Source organism: Populus nigra, chromosome 8 (genome assembly GCF_951802175.1).
Source record: "Populus nigra chromosome 8, ddPopNigr1.1, whole genome shotgun sequence".
NCBI classification, from domain to species: Eukaryota; Viridiplantae; Streptophyta; class Magnoliopsida; order Malpighiales; family Salicaceae; genus Populus; species Populus nigra.
The window spans coordinates 11,236,889-11,257,296 of NC_084859.1; the positions used below are offsets into that span (position 1 = coordinate 11,236,889).

The window sequence follows — 20,408 nt, forward strand, 5'->3', positions numbered from 1 at the left end:
ATTTTATTTTTTTTGGATTTGGGTAAGCTTTATTTTTAAAAAATATATTTTATGTTCTAGATAAACGAGAAAAATTTTAATTATTTCAAGTTTTTATAAAAAATACATGTTTTAATTCGAATTCAAGTACTACTATACAAATCTCAAATTCTTTACTATCACATTACACCCGTTAGAATCTTTAGTCATAAAACTTGCCTTATCTTTCAATGTATCCATTTGCCCATTGTTTTATTTTGAAAACCCATTTCCAGCCTATTGGATTCATATTGGGTCCTGGGGAAACAAGAATCATGTACCATTTTGCACAAGGGCGGTGAATTCCTCATTCATAGCCGACGCCATGATTAGAGAGTTGGGGAGAAATTCCTTATACATCAGTAAACAGTAAATCTAATGGACCCTCTGAAGTAGAGTCGGACAAATGAAAAGGGAGTGTGTGATTCTTCCCAGGCTGACAGGAATGACAGACATTATTAGAATTAGAACTAGGAACAACTAAATGGTGTTGAGATAAAATGTTCTGAATAACACGGAGAGAAAGATGGCCAAAACGATTATGACATTGATCAATATATATAGGCCTGAACATGGAGAAGAGCAGCAGGAGAGTACTCAGAAAACTTTGAGAGCTGTTGTAATGGGTAAAGACCATTGTTACTCTTGCCTTTTAAGTAGGAGGGATCCCGAGGATCAATCCTTGATACAGAAAAAGGATGGGAAAAATTCAAAATACACATTTTTATCCTTGGTAAATTGATAAACTAATTAAAATGAGATTTTTTTTATACGGGGAACATGAAGAGATGAGCTCCGAATCTCCTAAAAGTTGTCCGGTGGTTGAAAGTATGTTAGCAAGGCCCTTGGCTTTTTTAAAGTAATCCTGAATTGAAAGACCACCTTTTTCAAGTACTTAGTTGATAGAGAGTGTTCGTTTGGCGAGCTCATGATGCTGTGAAGAACATTTTCTCCAAAGTGAACAAGACATATCTAGAGGTTTCAAGACCAACAACATGGGTGAGGATAGGTTCAGAGAGGGAAGAGATGAGGGTACTCAAAATGAGCTGATCTTGCTCGTACCAAAAATCATAGGCGGGATTTGAAATGGAAATCTAAGTAGAGGTTGTGTGTGGCATTTTGGGAGGTGCGGACATAGTACCATCTACAAACCTAAAGAGTTTTTTACCACCGAGACAGGGGAGAAGTTGAGCTTTGCATGGCAAATAATTGTCACAAGTTTGAGTGTTATATGATGAGTAGGATGTGTAGAGGTATAATTGAAGGTGAGATCAGAGGAGGAAGTGGTGGAGGAGAACATGATGAACACAGAATGGATTACTTGGCTCTGATACCGTAAAGAAGATGAGTCTTTGAGATTTTATTTCACATAACTATCATTGGAAATTTATAAATAAACTTCTATTTTACAATGAACGGCAAATATGAAGGAAAAAAAAAAGTAAACTCTCTCCTTTTTTTTTTATCCTATCTTATCGTTCGCAATAACCTTTGAAGAAGTGTCATGCTGATCTTTTGAATTTGAATGTACGTGGTTAAAGATTATATTTAGTTGAGGTTGATTTGAATGTTCCATAACATCATAAATTTCTTCATTCCATTTGAGATTGGTCCAAATTGTTGTGATTCGTTCTGTGTATCAATTGCCATATACTATCTTCCCAATCGTGATTATAGATTGAAGAACTCTCTTCTCTAATGCCCCTTTGTGTGTGTATTCACAAGCTGTCTGGGCTACTATCCTCGTGGTGATTCTGGTCTTTGGCCATTAAGACATGACTAAGCATCCCGTATAAACAAGAAAGGAAAGAGAAGCTAGCATAGATCAAATTCAAAAGGCTAGAGCAACCAGAGCTTGAACAAAGATATTTGCGCATCATGATGTCATAGAAAAAGAAAAGATAACAGTGGGATTATAATTTATAAGTGCCAAGACACCTCATTTAGTAGTAAGATAAAAAAGAACAGACAGATTTGCCTGTTCTTGCCCTGCATGCAACAAACTTATGAAGTTCAATCTCTAGTAACCAAAGAGCGAAATGGATTTGGATAATAAAGTATTCAAAATCTTTTATTCATTCTAGTTATATAGACTGTATATAAATCCTCTGCAGTCACAGAGAAGAACAAAGGACCGGATTGAACTAGTTAGAAATTTAAATCTTCAATTCATGGAGTGGTGACACCTACAAATTAAGAGGGGGAAATAGAAAGTGTCAGCAAAAGGCACAAAGGGAAGGAGAAATGGAAAACAAAACAAGGGCATGATATGAGAGAGCTTACTCCCACACTTGAAGTGACGAGGAACCCTTCTACCACAACCTTCAATCAGCCGAATGGCTCGATCGAGGTCAATTAGAGCTGCCAGCTTTGGTGTGATAACGGGGCAGACACATTCAATATGGCTAACCCTTACACGCTCACAGCAAGCTGGTGATGGAAGCTTGCCATAAATAACTGGCTTGCAGGCATTAAGCCCAAGCCTCCTCTCCTCCTTGCATTGAGCAGCACTAAGTGCTGCATCAGCTTTATTCACCTCCCACATGCCCAAAACAACTACAACTAGTAGTATAAAGGAAGACCATCGCTTTGCCTCCATCTTTCCCGTCGCTACCTTTCCTTTTTCCTGCATTTCTTCTATTTACTGGCATCGAGAATAAATAGGCGCGGGGTGGGGTGTTGAAAGAAGGCTACTACTCTATTTTGTCAATGCCTGTGGAAACGTTTTCACTCTTTACTTTGACTTTCAAAGTTTTAGCCTTTAGGCTCGTAGCCCCTTTGTGACTGATTGTCCTTGTGATACTGTGGCTGTGACTTGAAGATGCACAAGTCCTTTTCATTTTGAGTTAATCATAACTTAGTTCCTGTAGTTTATCAAAAATAATTAATGAGTCCTTATAGTTTTAGAAATTATTATTTGATCTTTATGTTATTATATTTATTTGTAACTTAATCCTTTTCGTGCATTTCATGTTCCTTTTCATGAACATGGTTCGCTAGATTGCCTAACGAGATGGATATAAAGAAGGGGGAAACTCAATATAGATGTAGTATATAGTGTCATGGAATGTATAATAGAAAGATTTACCACACGAGATGATGTATGTGAACATTTTTATAAGTTTAGATATTAATGTTATTTGTTATTTATTATATTTTATTGTTTGAATGTAAACAATTTATTAGGGCTAATTTATATCTCATAAGTTAGTATTGATACTTGACAATATTGTGCGCTATAGGTGGTATCAAGTTCATAGAGAGTTCACTGACATGGTGAATCATATAGTCGATATATTGAGGATAATAGTTATATTGTTAGTATCATTGATAAGTTAGTTATGAGATTGTAAGATAATCATAGATCAAAGGTCATGTAAGTAGGATGTGTAAGTATACTTTTTATTACATTTAATCATGTTAATATTTAATAGTTTTTATAGTATCACAATCACGCTAATATTTATCTTTTTTGCTTATTTTATGGGCCAACAATAAGATCTCTTATTAGCAACATAAATTAATAATTTTGCATGAATATGTGGCACTATACATCATGTAGGAAAATTTCTATTACATCACCTACTTGCAACATATCAAAGAGGATCCCAGCTTGATTGGTGCATTACTCGAGAGATGGAGAAGTGAGATCCATAATGTTCCATCTACATCTAGGTAAGATGACACCTACACTCTAGAACATAGATGTTCTTCTTGGCCTATTCCTTAATGGACTACATATGTTATCAGGGGGTCGATACACAAGGTAGAGTTATGCTTAGGTCTATTGGGATAATTCCTCCTTTATAATGAAATGACATGTCATCAAGTTAAAGTGGCTTGAGGATAGTTTTTCAACTCCATTACTTGATGATGTGAGTGAGGAGATATTGCATAGGTATGTTAGAGTGCACTTCTTATATATATTAAGTAGCATTCTTTTTACATGTTTAATTGGCAATGTAATGCTAGTGACATATTTGTCGTTAACCACCATTATAAGTTTCACAATGGTGTTAAGGTAAGAACCCTAAAAAAAATATTATTTGAATGCATTTACAATTGAAAAATAATTTTGCACAAGCACTCTACATTGCATTCCCAAATACACACTAGACTGAAGGGTTGTGGCCTAATTTTTCACTTTATGGGTTGCGATGTCAGAACAACAAAACCTATAAAGTATAGTTTTTTTCCTAAACTTTTTTTGACATGTATCATCTGAAAGATTTTAACGAAACAAATTTAATGATATCAAAAAAAGTGATAAACGGTTACAAGAGTGGGTAGCATGTGTTGTCCAAAAAATATTAATTTTTTTAAAAAAATCTTGAAATAGTGCTGTTGTGGAAAGAAAAGAAAAGAAAAAGTAAAAATGGTTTTTATATTTTGGATGGATATGGACTAGGTAATGTATTTATGCACAACTATAACTACAAGAATGAAATATGAAGAATTCTAAAAAATCAGTACCAAAATGTATATTTCCGTGCCCAAAATAGACAAGATTAGAATCCCACCCTTTTTTTTTTTTTTTTTTTTTTTACAAAGAACTCTTTTTTATCAGTCGATCACACTGTAATTTGCTTTTCTGAGTATTAAAATCAACGGTCTATGGTTTCCCAATTACCATATTCCAAAACAACGGCAGAGAAACGAGTAAAAATAAATAAAGTTTTGAAAAGCCTACGCCCACCTAACATGCCAAAACGCGCTCCTCCAAGAAAGGTAGAATTTCCACTGACAAGGAAGCTTCTTCAGCACACGTCCTTCATCTCTTTCTACAAATCAATCAAATTCAAAACGGTGGGCCCGATTAGATTATCTGTGCGGCCCAGCCATGCTTTTTAAATTATTTATAATAATTAAATTTTAAAATATTATAAAACAACATTTACTGCAACAACAAATATTATCTTAGATTGCAATGCATACCATTAAATTCTATTTATGAGATCATGATTATTTGATGATAATAAAATAAATATTTTTTTAATTTTTATATCATTTTATCAAATTAATTATTTTTTACACGCTCTTAAAAAATATTGAGTTATGATTTTTTTTATTAAAACTTTTTATTTATATATTTTTATTTAAACAACAATGTTTTTAATAAAAAAAATTATTTGTCAAAACAAAAGAAAGGAGGTTTTGGTGTAAAGGGTTACCTTTTTTTCCTCTTCAAATAATTTAAGTTTTTTAAAATATTTATTTTAATTATCTTTTATTTTTATTTGAAAAGTCACCGTGCCAATAAGAAAACATGTATATATATAATTCCATAAGTACATGAAAAAAACTGGAGTTTTTTTTATGATACTTTACTATTTATATGAAAAATAAAACAGCTTAATATATTTTCTTAATCAAATGATAACAAATCTACACCTTATCTCTACCGGTTGGCACGTGTGGAAGCCAAAGTTGATCAGCGCAATTCTTTTCACAAGTGTGTCAAACAAACACTTGACAACATGTCGTCTACACTCTTCATAGAAAAATGCTTTAGGGGGGACTTGGTCCTTTGCTGGCTTTTTTTTATTATTGTTTTTTTTTCTTTTTTTATTTAATTTTTTTTTACACTTCAAAAATATTTTATCATATTCATTTACTTTTCAGTTTTCACATCGTTCTTAAATATTGATCATTTTTTTCAATTATTATGTATGTAGTAATAATAATAATAATAATAATAATAATAATAAATTGTTAGATTAAAATAGGTTTTCTATTATTAAAATTTTTTTATAATTTTTTAACATAATTATATCACATTTATAATTATTTTAGTTTTCAATCAAAGAAAATATCAACATACTATTTTGATATTTTTTTTGTTAACTTACTTTTACAATCATAAAATATTTTTTTTAAAAAAAATAATTATTTCAATTAAAAATACTATGGTGTACATTTTAAAAAAAATTATCTAGATGAAAAAAAACCTTCAGAATGACATGTTTTTTTGACTTTAGGTTAACGGGAAGGCCTGTAACGAGCTTGCGAGGGAGGGAGGGGGCCACAGCTGATCGGCCGAAGAAAGTTCTCTATTGATTTATTTGCTAAGGTCCGAGGACGCCACACAAACAGGAAATAAAAAATGGCAACACGAAGAATCAACTAATGCATGTTTCCGGAACCAGAGCATGGTTTATAAAACCATATAGTCGTAGATCATCATCTTCATTTGTTTCGAGCAGGATAAACATTATAAGAATAAATATATGCATGATATGTGCTTGAAGGCAACTTCTTCAAATCCCTTAACTGGGAAATCTACAGGCGGTGCATGCTTCAAACAGTACGCGCTTCACCTCAAAACGCATTCCACATGTTTTAGCACTGCCCAGGTGACACTGGTTCAGGATAATTTACAGTGTAGATAACATGGCATGCATATGGAAATTCATGCCACCAAAATCACTAGAATCTGGATACGCACATTCTCTGTATGCAATTTGTGGGTGATGACTAGAAAGAGGGCATGATGTCGCCACTGACATCAACCTCAGAATCCAGATCAACATCCAAGTCATCAGAGGTTCCTGCAAAAGCATGCTCAGCAACTTTGCCACCTTCACCAGGCGCCTTCGCCTCTTGTATGATACTCATAATCTCCTCGACACTTTGGGCAGGTTGGTCACGTTCTGATTTTGTGAAGTTTGTTTTCTCAATTTCAACGAGCTCTTTAGACAAATTCTTAAGAAACCAAGGGTGCTGCTTAATCTCTGGAATGGTAATCCTCTTTGCCAAGGATCAGACAACATCAGAATAGGACCATTATATCATATGAAGGCGCATTGCACACCACTGAGAGCATTCATGAAAATGAAGAATATCTACTGCTCTAGATGAAAATACATTAGAATGTAATGAAAGGCCATCTCCTTAAATTTAAGTTGTGGCTATGTCAGATTCCCTTGTTTCCTAGAAAAACCTGGTTGTCGAATTCGAATTTCTAACTCGGGTTGTTGATTAATTCTGGGATGGGTAGGTAGCTTTTAGGGGCTCCTCACTTTGTATACAAATGCCTAGTTATCCTCCTAATAAACCTATACATACATATAACTTGTGTACATGCCTAGCCGATTATAACCCACAATACAAAGTTTTAATGAAAAGGGAAATTAAAAATAAAATTATCAAATTTCTTAAACTATGCTTCAAACTGTAGGTTCACACTGGACCCTTCAAGGCTCGCTGAATTAGCATAACCTTATTGTTTGTTTACTAATTTTGGTTGCATTATTATTATATTTAGAATCAATGAGAATTAAATCTCAGTTTATGGTTGAACTTTTGTTGTATCTTAGAACTGAGTCCATTTACTCTTGTTGGTTTAAATTTAGGAATCAATGTTCTTATGAGTGCTTACAGAGTTAAGAAACCATATGCATGCAGTCTTTCTCAGTAAACAATTAAACTTGATATAGATTTGCTTTTTAGAAGCTTTTAATTCACTTTGAGATTGAACAATAAAAGCATACGACCAAAGAGCATGATTTTTAAATGCTTTGTTAGATTGATGGACTATTAAAAAAGTGAGAGGTCAAAGAGGAGATATAGAGAAAATGTTGAAAGAAAGATAACATAACACAAATCATGAATAGGGCACTACCTTTGCGGGATTGGCAACAAAAATACGAGAAAGGAGATGCTTGCAATCTGCAGATACACGTACATAGTCTGGTATGGAGTACTGAACACTCATTATTCTCTGTGGAGAGTGAACAGTGGAGTTAACTTTGGTGATATGATTGTGAATTTAAGATAAAAGTTTAAGTATTTCAAAAAAAAAAACAATAGGACACTCTTCATCTAGCTATACTATTAAGTGTTTAGAAGAAACTCACACCAATGGTCTTGCGGAAATTTCTAGGATCTTCAGGATCCTCGAAGGGGTATGCTCCAACCAACATCACATATAGTGTTACACCACATGACCAAACATCTGAAATCTAAAAAAAAAACTATCAAATTAACAAGAAAACAGTAAGAGGTCTCCCCTTTTTCTACTTTTGATAGGTAACATCAGTTTTATTGCTTAATTAAAAAAGTGGCCAGGTAACGGAACGCACTACTGACTCAGGTATATGACACAAATCAAGACTATGAAAGACCCTACCAATGAACCTAGAGCAACTGAGATTTGATATACCTTCATTACTTTTTCCTGATGATTCAATTACCGAAAAACATCCAATCCACAGGCTTGATAAATACCAAGGTATATCTTCTGATTGGATGACAAAAATACTAAGTGATGCCCCATAAAAATAAGACAGCATAAGCTGAGGGTGTCCTTTCAGCTATGTTTGGTGAAAAATATAAAACACCAAGTACCTTGCCATCGTATTCCTTGCGTGACAGGACTTCTGGGGCAATATATGCTGGTGTTCCAACTGTTGATTTCGGTTGTGAGTGCAGTAGAGCAGACTGCAATTACAGAAAAAAAATCAGTAGGAAACACCTTAAGAACATCATCATAGAAGAAGAATTTGAAGAGCCAAGAAAAATTAACCTTGGAGTAACCAAAGTCACATATTTTAAGGCGTGGTGCGGGGCTTCCATCCAAAAGTGTGTTTTCAAGTTTCAGATCTCTGTGACAAATTTCCTGGAAAAAAAATTCATAAACAACAAAAGACAAGAGTGACAGAAATGAAAATTAAAAACGCAGATAACATACCATGGAATGACAGTAACTGACACCAGATATCAGCTGCTGGAAGAAAAATCTTGTCTGTGGTGGCATAAATTTGCAAAAAAATTAAATAATCACCAAGCAAAATACAGTTTATACAAGTACACATGCAATGATTATTGGAGGAAGATCACTCAAGGTGCCAACAGAATTACAAGCTACAGCTTGACAACCTCATCTTCGCTAAATCGACCAGCACTGCATATCCTTGCGAAAAGTTCACCACCTGCTGCATATTCCATGACAATTGCAAGATGTGTTGGAGTCAACAAGACCTACGAGAAAAAATAAGACATTACAGCATGCTTTGTTTTGGTACAACTCAAGAGAAAGCCTTGTCTGTTCCCTTTTATCTTGTTCTGAGGTTCACTGTTTAATTGTGAAGCAGGAAGAAAAGACATGAATGTTTAACTTGAGATTGCAGATATGCAAACACACCCACATAAGAGAAGCTTGGAAAGATTTGCCTAAAGCACTTGTGTGATGGGTCCAGGTTAAAAAAAGTTATGAATTTCACTGTTGGAAAACCAAGGAGAAAGCTGCTATGTTGCTGTAACTTGAGACTAATGTGTTCACCAGCTTAATGAATAAAAACATTGAAAACAGATGAGAAGACCACAATAATTGATGAGTTACGACTGTGCTAGAAAAGATAAAGGAAACAGAGAGTTTCAGATTGCCCTATACTTGTTGGGGAGCAGGCTATGGCGCCAAAATATAAAAGTCCAGAATCAGTCAGCTTGAAATCACTTTCTTTTTATAACAAGTCCCAGGTGCAAACAGGCTTTAAACATAGTAAGTTACTCGTAGAACTAAACTAAAAGACATTACTTGTAAGGCCAACCTACCAAGAGCTGCCACTGGTATGAGAATGATGCATAATTATTTTCGTATCGGAGGAGTAGCAGCTGATCTACCTCATGGCTGGCTAGATAAATGTTTGGATTTCTGCTATTATTTTTTAACAGGAGTTGCTGAATATCAAAAACTCATTACGCGAAATCCTATTTTTTTAGAACGCGTTGAAGGAATAGGTATTGTTAGTGCGGAGGAAGCAATAAATTGGGGTTTATCAGGACCAATGCTACGAGCTTCCAGAGTATGATGGGATCTTTGTAAAGTTGATCATTATGAGTGTTATGACGAATTTGATTGGGGAGTCCAGTGGCAAAAAGAAGGGGGTTCGTTAGCTCGTTATTTAGTCTGAATTGGTGAAATGACAGAATCTGTAAAAATTATTCAACAGGCTTTGGAAGGGATTCCAGGGGAGCCTTATGAAAATTTAGAAACTCGAAGTTTTGATAGAGAAAGGAATCGAGAACGGAATGATTTTGAATATCGATTTATTAGTAAAAAAACTTCACCCGCCCTTGAATTGCCGAAACAAGAACATAAGCATACAAGGAATTAGTCTCTTACCTCTTTGAACCTGACAATATTTGGATGCCTTAAAGACCTGTGATTGATGATCTCTCTCTGAACATTCTCATCAATCTGAAACCAGAAACAGGTTAGTGTAGCATAATCATTGGCTAAGGCGTATATCTATAGCTAACTCATAACTTGTCAAAGAGCTTTAGTACCATCACATCCAGTCACAACAAAAACCATGCTACCAAAAACAATAAGAACAGTGAATAGAAATAAAATGGAGAAATAAAATGGAAATTTATGGTGCTTGACTAGCAGTCATTGAGCAAATATATCTGCTCTGAGCATAGAACTGCTCTTAAGATGGTAAAGAAATGGTTAGGATAATATTAAATATCCTCGGTTAATTTACCCCTCTGCTTCTGGGAATGTGCCATCTAAAAGGTGTCTCCCCTAGAAATGCAAAAAAGAGCAACATGACTCTTCAAACTCCCCCATCAAATTATCTGAAAATCTTCCTTAACATTCAATTTACAATTCTTTCTTTCTAGGATTTAACAGAACAAATTAGCAACTTCGACTTTCCAAGAAATGTTGCCTGAAAAGGCAGTGGCAATAATTAACCATAAAAAAAAACGGAAATTAAACTAAGCCCAATCCACCTTTTTTCCCTTTTTTGTGTGTGTTTTTTGGACGACAGGCCAATCCATAATTCAAAAAGCTCCTTTGTAAATAAAATCGATTCTCAATATCAAGCTGTCCAAGAAGGCAAGCATGAGAAATGGAAAAGAGAAAAATTACCAGAAGTACTTTTTATCACTACTGCAAGGAGAAAGCAGAGATTACGATGCATGATTATGACATTTTTAAAGAAAGCTTACCTTCTTTCCTCTTTCAATGTATTTAACAGCAACAAGCTCCATTGTCTTTTTATCCCTGACTAGCCTTGCTACTCCAAAATTCCCTGAACCAATCTCCTTAATCGTCTCATACCTCTCCTCCATCCCTAACCGCCAAAAATTACACCACTACCGAAAGAAAGAAAAAGAAAACAAATTTAGAAATCACCACGTCCGAAAGTGAAAATGAAGAAGAAATATCAAGAGAATAAACACCCAGATGATGAACTTGAAAGTGAAAGGAAACCAAAGAGAGACAGACAGAGCCCCAAACCCAACAAACAAATATAGTAATTTTGAAATGAAATAAAATAAAAAGCAAAGAGCGACCCCGTACAAAGAACCACTTAGGGTGTGTTTGGGAAAGTGGTAGCTTTTGTGTTTGTGGTTGGTAAAAGTAGGTTTTGAAAAATCACTTTTTCTTGTGGTGTGTATATGAAAAGATGTGTTTGGTTAAAACTGTGGTTTAAAGTATTGTTGTCTAATAAGCAATTGATATGTGTTTGGTTAAGTTGCTTTTGAAAGTACTTTTGTTAATAAAATTACCAAGAAGGACATGTGTTAATTTGCAAGTTGTTAGTAGCATTTGTGAGCATTTTTTCATACATAAAGGAAACAAGAATGTTACATTATTGTTGTTCTTCAATCAGCTCATTAAACTATCTGTTATTCCATCACGGACATAATTCATTCGAGAAGATCGCTGGTTGCCTTGGCTTTGTGAACATGGAAAAACATCGGCTAAAATATCATCAGGAATAAAATTAGGATTGCGATCATATTCTGTAAATGCAAAATCTTCTTGTGACTTCCTCCTAATATAGTTATGTAGTGCCATTGATGCCACTACAATCTGCACTTGCGATTTGTATGGATATGCCGGCATGTTCTGTAAAATTCTCCACCTTTGTTTCCACACTCCAAATGCACGTTCAATGACATTGCGAAGTGACGAGTGTTCACGATTGAATCGCTCTTCTCGGCTGGTTGGTTGCCCTCGACGCCGAAACTCTTGGAAGTGATATCTCTCACCTTTATATGGACCGAGATATCCATACTCATTTGGGTACCCAGCATCAACTAAATAATATTTTCCTAATAACAAGGAAGAAAATTATAACAAATTTAATAACAAAAAATATAGAATACACATTTTAAATTTAATTAACAATTAATTATTTTAATATATTTACCTTCAGGAGGTTTTGGAAATTTGATATTTGGATTGTCAATAGCCTCCAGAAAAATACGAGTATCATGAGCGCTACCTTCCCATCCTGCCCAAACAAACGTGAATTGCATATCAAAACTACATGCGGCCATTACATTCTGTGTCGGCACACCTTTTCTACCAATGAAAGGCACTTGATTTTCCTGAGAAACAGAAGCACGAACATGTGTGCCGTCTATCGCACCAATGCAATTCTACAAAATATGACAAAACACAACATTAACCAACATGTCATAAATAATGACTAGCAAAATCTTAAATAATTTTTTTTTGTCATTGGTTGCAATAAACAACATCTGGCTCACCTTAAAATGAGGCATAAATCTCGGATTCATTGCAATTTCTCGTGGAGTGTTTAAAAATTCAGAGTCCTGTGGTTTAATTATATCTACCGCAAGCAAACAAATTATCTTCAACACCTCATTAAAATTTCGACTCACAGTTTCACCAGAATGTTGAAATCTTTCTTGTACTTGTCTATTTGTTGCACCTAATGCAATTGTGTACAAAAACATTGCAACCTTCTCAATAACACTTGTCCTTCTTGATGGTTTCAGCCCATACTGTGTTTCCAAGTCATAACAAAGGGTTTGTAACGTCGTTGCATCCATCCTAAACATGTTAACACATCTTTTCCGGTGTCCTCGTACGACTTCATTCAACCATCTCATCCCTGTGTTATATGAAACCATACAAGGTTCCTTATGCACATAAGTAACATAATACAAGTGTAAAGCACCAGCAGTGCATAACAATAGCTTTTTACGATCATTTTCTCGTAGCCAAAATGAATCACCCTCATCATCAGAACAATTTTCGTCTTCATTTTCATCACTATCATCATCACTGTCACCATCATTATCTGTTCCGTTCGAATCATCCCCATCATCCCCACCATCATTAACTCCACCATTACCACCACCATTATCATCGTTGGCAGCTCCACCACTACCACCGGTACCACTACCATGGTAATTAATACTATCAATTACATGATTCATAACGGTATCATAATTGTCGTCATAGTTAACACCAAACATAGCATCAACCCATTCATCTGCCATATCTACCTACACAAATTCAATTACAAACATTTGCCTTCATACCAATTCGTACCATAAATGAGTAACACGATATAATTACTATATCTTGATTAACAACAATTCAAATTTGTTTATTATTATAATATTATGGCATATGCCTGTTATGAATTGTACAAAAACAATGAGCGTGTTTGATTATTTGTTATAACACACATGGAGCAAAAGTTTTTTAAAATGCTACTTTGTTAAAGTGTAATAATCAAGTACAATCATATGAGGAAATGAAGAGGGAAGCAGCCTGGAAAAATTCATTGCATAATACCAGAAAGGAAGCAGCCTGGAAAAAAGTAACTGCACAATTCCAGGAAGAATTATTTGCCAAATTCTTGGCAAAAGCAACAGAAATGTTTACAGGTGAAACTTTCCACAAAAACACATCTAAGGGGTCATTTGAATATTCAGTAAATATTACACAAGGGATGTTGATTGAAAAAAATACACCTTGCTGTATGAGAGTTGTTAAAATAATTAATCTATTCAAAAAGTTGATTCAAATAAGAGTAACTTACTGCAAAGTGTGATTTTTTGTAGAAGCTCCCAAGACTGAATATTTTTCTTGCTGTAGTGTTTAAAGTTATGCCTCATATTGCACACAACATTATTATATAGGGGGCTACAAGTATTGTGGGACAAAAAACTAACCTCTATACACTCACCAGTTTGCTATACCAAACTGTAACAAGTTGACAGAATGCCCATACAATATGCCTGACATATTCTCTTCCAAACTGTAACAATATGCCTGACATATTCTCTTCCAAACTGTAACAATATGCCTGACATATTCTCTTCATGTTATGTTTTTCCTACTTTTCCTGCATTATATATACTGTGCAAGTGTCTTTATTGTGATGTTTTTATGTAGTTTGACTTGCTTTTCAGTTGTATGTACCCAATATCCTTTCAACCTGCAGCATTATATAATTATTATCAAGAAAACAAAAGCAACTAGAATAGTATTGTGCTGAACACTTACAAATATATAATTATATCTAACGTTGGGAGCCATAGCAATTGACAGTAATTATTTTGTTTGTTTCGGCCAACAAGAACACAGTTCATCTACCATTTTTGAATAATGCACACAATAAGGAAAAACAAAAGTCTGATATATGTTTCTCTTAAGATGTTGCAATCCGATTGGTCTAGGAAGAAAACTAACATAATATTCAGTAAATATAGCACAATTTTCTATATATTAACAGCAAACCAATTACCCAGGACAACAATTCACCATCAACATTTATAATAATTCACTATCAACATCACAATATAAATCACAAGAAGTTTACCAATATTTCATTACATGTAAAACATGTTACATTGGCAATCCATAAACACAATAAAGACCATTGATAATAATTATCCTTAAACATAACAGCAGACAACACAATAAGTGTTACCAATATTCCATTAAATTGTAAACAAGTTAGATTAGCAATCCGCAAACATAAATAAGAAAGGTTGTTCTCTACCAAAATCAGCACTACTCTTCATGCTTCAATACATCAGCCTTAAGAGTATATCCCATTATTGCAAACCTGCACATCATTTGGCAGCACAACAAAACTCTCATAACATGCAGTTGTATGTTGCAATTTATAGTAAGAATTTTAATTAACCGCTATATCATTCTTTAAGAAACAACAAAAACTGAAAGCATCATTAAAGCAATACTAACCTTCATTTAGTGCTTTTGACTTCTCTGATGCATTTTTTGCAGCCATTGGTACTTCCTATCAAGATCTCCTATTGCTGCCCACATCTCTCTTTTATTCCTCCTAGACAAGTACTCCGTAGCAAAGCAATATAAGTCATCACCAAAAATAATATCGGGTATGGAATGAATCTCTGTCATCACCTCACTAATGCTACACCCTATCTTATCCCTACTATCATTCCTTGTTGAAACATCATCAACTAGTTTATCCCAACGTGTAAGCATTTGAGCTCCAACTCCATGAGGTTTTTTGCTTTTCTTTGTACTTTGCCCACCGCATTGCTCTCTTGCTTTTCTCTTTCCACTGCTATTTGTGGTACTGCTATTTCCCATATTAACTCCAGCAACTAAATTGCAAACATCATCTGTGTAATTGGGAATGACATCCTCCTCGGAATCACCACTCCCTTCCTCTAGATTTTCTTCTTCATTAACATTAACATCCTGAGTGTTTTGATTCACAGTATCATCATCAAATAATACTCCGGAAGATGGAGCCCAAGCATAGTGTCCAGTCGCCACAACATTGCTGAACATTCTATCAAACTTACTGCAAAGTGAAGGTTCAATCCCAGCATGTCTAAACTTTTTAGACCCTCTGATTTCCTGTATGGAACAAATATGAAAGAGCACATGTATAAACCATATAAAATGTGCTCAATAGTTTAAGAAATAGGACAAGATAAAGAAAAATCCAGGAAACAAGGGTATCAATAACTAACCTGAGTTTTTTTATTCCACCACTCATCACTAGCACTAATAGTTCCAAGTTCATTATTCCATCCTACTCCTGTTTCAGAAATCAGTTTTTTCCAAATCCTCCACTCCTTTTTTGCACCATCCCATTTGTTTTTTAGTTGAGTCTTAGTAAAAGCAAGACCAGTTTTCTCTTTGAAGACAGCCATAACAAATTTCCATCCGGCCTTATCAAAATGAGTGCTTGGCCTCATTCCTTTCTCAATAGCGACAATACAAATATCACAAAATGTATGCAGCATCTCTTTACTCCAAGATGCTTTATCCGAGCTTTCAGCACCTTCCATTGAATGTTTTTTTCTAGCCAAATGTTATATGCATAGGAATTTCATCAAAATTGCAATTTTAAAAAATAGGAGCATGCTACCAGCAATGCAATTGATTCAAATAACTATCCGTATATTCATTGTACACAAGACATAACCACATCTTCAAATTCATACCTACTATATAATCAATAAACTGCAGTTCATTAATCAACAATAAAAAACACATAACCTATCCAGATATACCATACACTGACAAATTGAAAAGAACTTCATAAATAATGAAATATTATCATTAAAAATCTGAGTACAAGCTACTTGGTTATATGACAAAACAAGCACCAATTTTATTGTAAACAACATAGCTGAGCCAAGTAAATTAATAAATAAAACCATTGCCACTAATATCATTATAGTATAACAACAACTATTTACACAACAATGGGTGGTCTCATATCACTTGGTAACCTTATATTTTTTTGTTTCTTTTATACTTTTCTAACTACAAAACTTTTAGGCCTGCGACAAATAAGTAGAACATAACAAATAAGTAGAGAAAAGTACAAAGAACAGGGAGGGGGGGTTTACTCGAACTAAAATACGAGTTTGCAAGGGTACATGACAGTTTTGGCTGACCTACAATTTCTTTTCTGATCGTTTTGTAATTAACAAATAAGTGTTTTGAACCACAGTTTAAGTTCAAAAGAAAACTCTTATTAGCTTTACAATTTGGAACGTTGATTGATATAACATGGTGTTAAATAGTAAACAAAGCACACTAGTAGCAAATTCTCAATTCAACACCTCAAGACTCGCTTAAACAAAATTCCACACAACAACCAGTGTATTCTCAAAAATTGAAAATATGTCTCAGAAATGTAGAGTGAGCAGTAAAAATATACACATTCAACTTTATTGATCGAGTATCAACCTGAAACACACAAACACACAATTATACTGGGAAATGATTCTAATCCTTCACCCCCTTCACTCCCCCACCCCTCTCTTCCCCTTTCTCTCTTTTCAAAGTACCAGCATTGGAATCAGCATGAAGCCCACGTTTTTTATTTTAAAATACCAATTAATATCAGTTTTCTTTGATCCCTGAGAGCACTGAGATCTTATTCATGCAGGTGCTGAATTCTCCTCAAAAGACTAAGGCCACACAAGTCTCTTATTTAATCACATACATACTACTATTGGCATTTAGAAATATCTTCCTATATTTGTGATACCAATCTTAAAAACTCTTTGCTGCACAACCTTAGAGCAGCTAATTAAGCAAATAAAAAAAATGAGATCATGCTAATAAGCACAGTACAATGAACTAACAAATCACTGTAGTAATTTTTTAAATAACAATTAACAAACTGTTATCACAACTCACTTTTTATGCAAGGTAGAGGGGAAGAAGAAAAAACACGGTCCTCAAATGCTTAAGTGTGATATTAGTCGTTAGAGCTCAGGATATTTTTCAGGAGATTCATCCCCCAACGTAACCAAATAAAAAAAAAAAAAAAAAAAGAAAGCTTACCAGATCAGTCGTTATATGAAGGGGGTGTGAGATGGTGAGCAAACGGGAGTGAGCGAGCTTTTGGTACCAAAAATAGTAGGATCTGTTAATCTAGACAAAAGGCAACTAGATCTCTAAGGAGAGCTTAGCCTTAGAGATCTGTCGGCTATGATGAAGAAAAAAGGAAAGTGATGGCTTCTTGTTTGGCTCCATGATGGCTTAATGGTCTGGCACAGAAATGGGTTTTAGGGATCTGACTACAAACGTGGAGTAATAGCTTAGTAATCTTCTTGTGGCTTTTACAGATCTGGGGTATGGTGACAAAAATCTTTTGCGTTCTGGGTATTTGGATTTGGAGGAGTGATGACTTTTAGGGATTTTTCAGTCTCCAGTGAAGAAAAACAAAGTGAATCAAAATCTTTGGAGCAACGGTTACAGTGTTGTGTTTGTAAGGGGAGGATAATGTTGTCTAATTTTTTCAACGGTCTTAAGCACCACAACTTTGTCAAAATTTGATTGTTTGTTTACTGTCTTCAGACCAGCTTTTCACGTGAAAAGCTGGCTAAAACTACTTCATATTAACTGTGGTCATACCTCAAAAATTCATGTGGGGTCCACAGATTAATATCAGCTTCCTGTTGTTACCAAACAATAAAAACTTATGTTTGGACTAACCGTAAAAGCCACCACGGAGCCAAACACCATCTTAAAGAAAGATTGTTTAAAAGCAAGAAGACCACCTACCCCCCCAATCAACCCCACCACTCCTACCCCAAAAACAATATATATTATGCTTCTTCAAGGAAAGAAAGAAAGATAGAAAGAACAGTGTTTGTAACAAGATCAAATCAGAGGCTGACTTTTTAGTAGTATAAAGTAGAAACTAAAAAAACATGAACAACGGGCAAGGTTCACTGATAATGTCAATTCTTCTGCAAATCATTTATCTTCCCAAGCTTATCTAACTGGGCTGTTCATTCCTTTGCTGATATTTTTTTTTATGTACCTATTTTGATGGCCATTAATTGCATTGCATCCTGTATTATTATTATAAATAGTGCTTTAGATGAACCCTTTTGTTAAATACTTGACCATCTTGCACATCAATTTTCAACTTTAGCCAATTGGATACGTAACAAAACTCTAGACATTGCGGGTAAAATACTGTTGAAGAAAATTTTATACTGGTGATTTTTTTTATTTTGATCCTTCAATCTTTTTTTCATCAATTACATTTTTACGAGGCTAAATTAAAGCTTAATTGCTTTAAATTTACTGAGCAATGGCATGATTGAAAGCAGGGGAACAAAAGTGAAAAGAGTGGAGGAAATGGGCCGTAGTTTCAAAAGTCATGTAAAAAGTTCACTTTGGCCCTCATACTTTTTATTTTATAAACTTATGGTTCCTATAATTTTTGACAATTAAATTTTAATCCAAAAAATTATTTTTCTTATTTTTAAGTTCCTGGTTTGAGAAAGGGTAGATAAATTAGCTGAATTATGATGATAAAGAGAGAAAATCTCGGTTGACACTGATTATAAACACTAAAAGAGATGATTTTGATATAAATAGGTTTTATTCAATTAAAAGAGTTTATCTTAGATGTTATCTGCATTAAACTTTACTTGTAATTGTAAATACAAGCTCAATAATATTTTTTATTTCAAGTTGATTTTAGGTTTTTTGATGGATTTTCAAGTTGTTTTAGGTATATACAAGTTTATCAAGATTTTTAGGATATATTTTTAGATGTTTTGAGTCAAAACTAGGTTGAAATAAGTTTTTAGACAAAAAAAAAAACCTTAACTTTTCAGTCATCGTTATGATCGTAACCCAGAGAAATTATGTTATTAAATTAAATCAAGATTATAGTTATTGTTCTGAAATTATATTATTAAATAAAAAACATATAAATTTAGCTTTGCATTATTATATTTGATGGTGTAGAAATGCAAGAAAATGTAGAAACTTTTTATCTCCATGGAGGGTTAGATCTGTTTTACCTGGCTTGTTTGGGCATAAAAATACCTCATCCCTGGCTCGCCTGCGAAGACGAAGAGGTATAGTTGCTCGCCACTGCAAGGTGACAGTGCCGTTGTAGCTCCCCTCTGTAATTGTGACTGTCAGTCTTAGCTTTTTATACAAGTAATTTATGCGTTGAAGATTTACATATGAAACAAGGTCAGAACGATAGTGCACGCAGACACCCAAACGGCTGGAAAATTCCTCTTATATTATTTATTTATTTTCAATCTTGACGATAAAATTGGATTCAATTCAACTGCCTTAGCTTAAATCTTGATGACAACGACATCTTTAAAATCACCAGAAAGAGGTACTTAGTGCTATGCTACTGGTAGGGGATTGACGAAATATATATATATAAAAATATATCATTTTCTAGGGTTTTCTGATATATATATATATATATATATATATATTATATTATATTATGGTGCCGGGTGCTATGCTACTGGGCAGGGGATGTAAGAAAAAGGTAAAAGTGGAGAGGAGAGGATCTATTTGGCATGGAAAACAGGATTGAAGGACACGAATGATGTTAAGGTTTACTTCCAAGTGTCGCTTGTGCAGACGCTGACTAAAGACAACAGGCATTACGTGTTCTCATGTAATCCCACACGCGGTTTTTTTTTCTTTTTTCTTTTTTTTTTTCTTTTTTTTGTAAGGTGAGCGTTGGGCAACAGAAGTCAATGCTGGGGGCGCCCGACGAGTGGCTTTCACTTTTCCCTAAAAAATATATGGTCAGTTTAACTATTTATATAATTAATGAACCGACTAAATATATTATGTTAAATATTTACTTAAT

At 34.2% G+C, this 20,408-nt stretch overlaps 2 protein-coding genes across 4 annotated transcripts; both read right to left on the reverse strand.

Annotated features, from left to right (window-relative positions):
- Positions 1–1,902: 1,902 nt before the first annotated feature.
- Positions 1,903–2,700, reverse strand: LOC133701452 (uncharacterized). The gene is made up of 2 exons (XM_062125372.1): positions 2,302–2,700; positions 1,903–2,204 (listed from the first exon to the last, which is right to left on the reverse strand). The coding sequence occupies exons 1-2, from the start codon at positions 2,648–2,650 to the stop codon at positions 2,188–2,190; spliced, it is 366 nt and encodes a 121-aa protein (XP_061981356.1). The 5' UTR covers positions 2,651–2,700; the 3' UTR covers positions 1,903–2,187.
- A 3,451-nt stretch (positions 2,701–6,151) lies between these two features.
- On the reverse strand, positions 6,152–18,695 carry LOC133702156 (serine/threonine-protein kinase SRK2A-like). Of its 3 annotated transcripts, none has more exons than XM_062126400.1 (10): positions 18,588–18,695; positions 10,975–11,121; positions 10,142–10,216; positions 8,896–8,997; positions 8,708–8,761; positions 8,543–8,635; positions 8,365–8,457; positions 7,875–7,979; positions 7,640–7,738; positions 6,152–6,765 (listed from the first exon to the last, which is right to left on the reverse strand). In XM_062126400.1, the coding sequence occupies exons 2-10, from the start codon at positions 11,095–11,097 to the stop codon at positions 6,493–6,495; spliced, it is 1,017 nt and encodes a 338-aa protein (XP_061982384.1). In that variant the 5' UTR covers positions 11,098–11,121; positions 18,588–18,695; the 3' UTR covers positions 6,152–6,492. The 3 variants fall into 3 exon arrangements, with proteins under 3 accessions (XP_061982384.1, XP_061982383.1, XP_061982382.1); XM_062126399.1 differs by lacking the exon at positions 18,588–18,695 and adding an exon at positions 18,442–18,581; XM_062126398.1 differs by lacking the exon at positions 18,588–18,695 and having other exon boundaries at positions 10,975–11,340.
- Between the last annotated feature and the right edge of the window lie 1,713 nt (positions 18,696–20,408).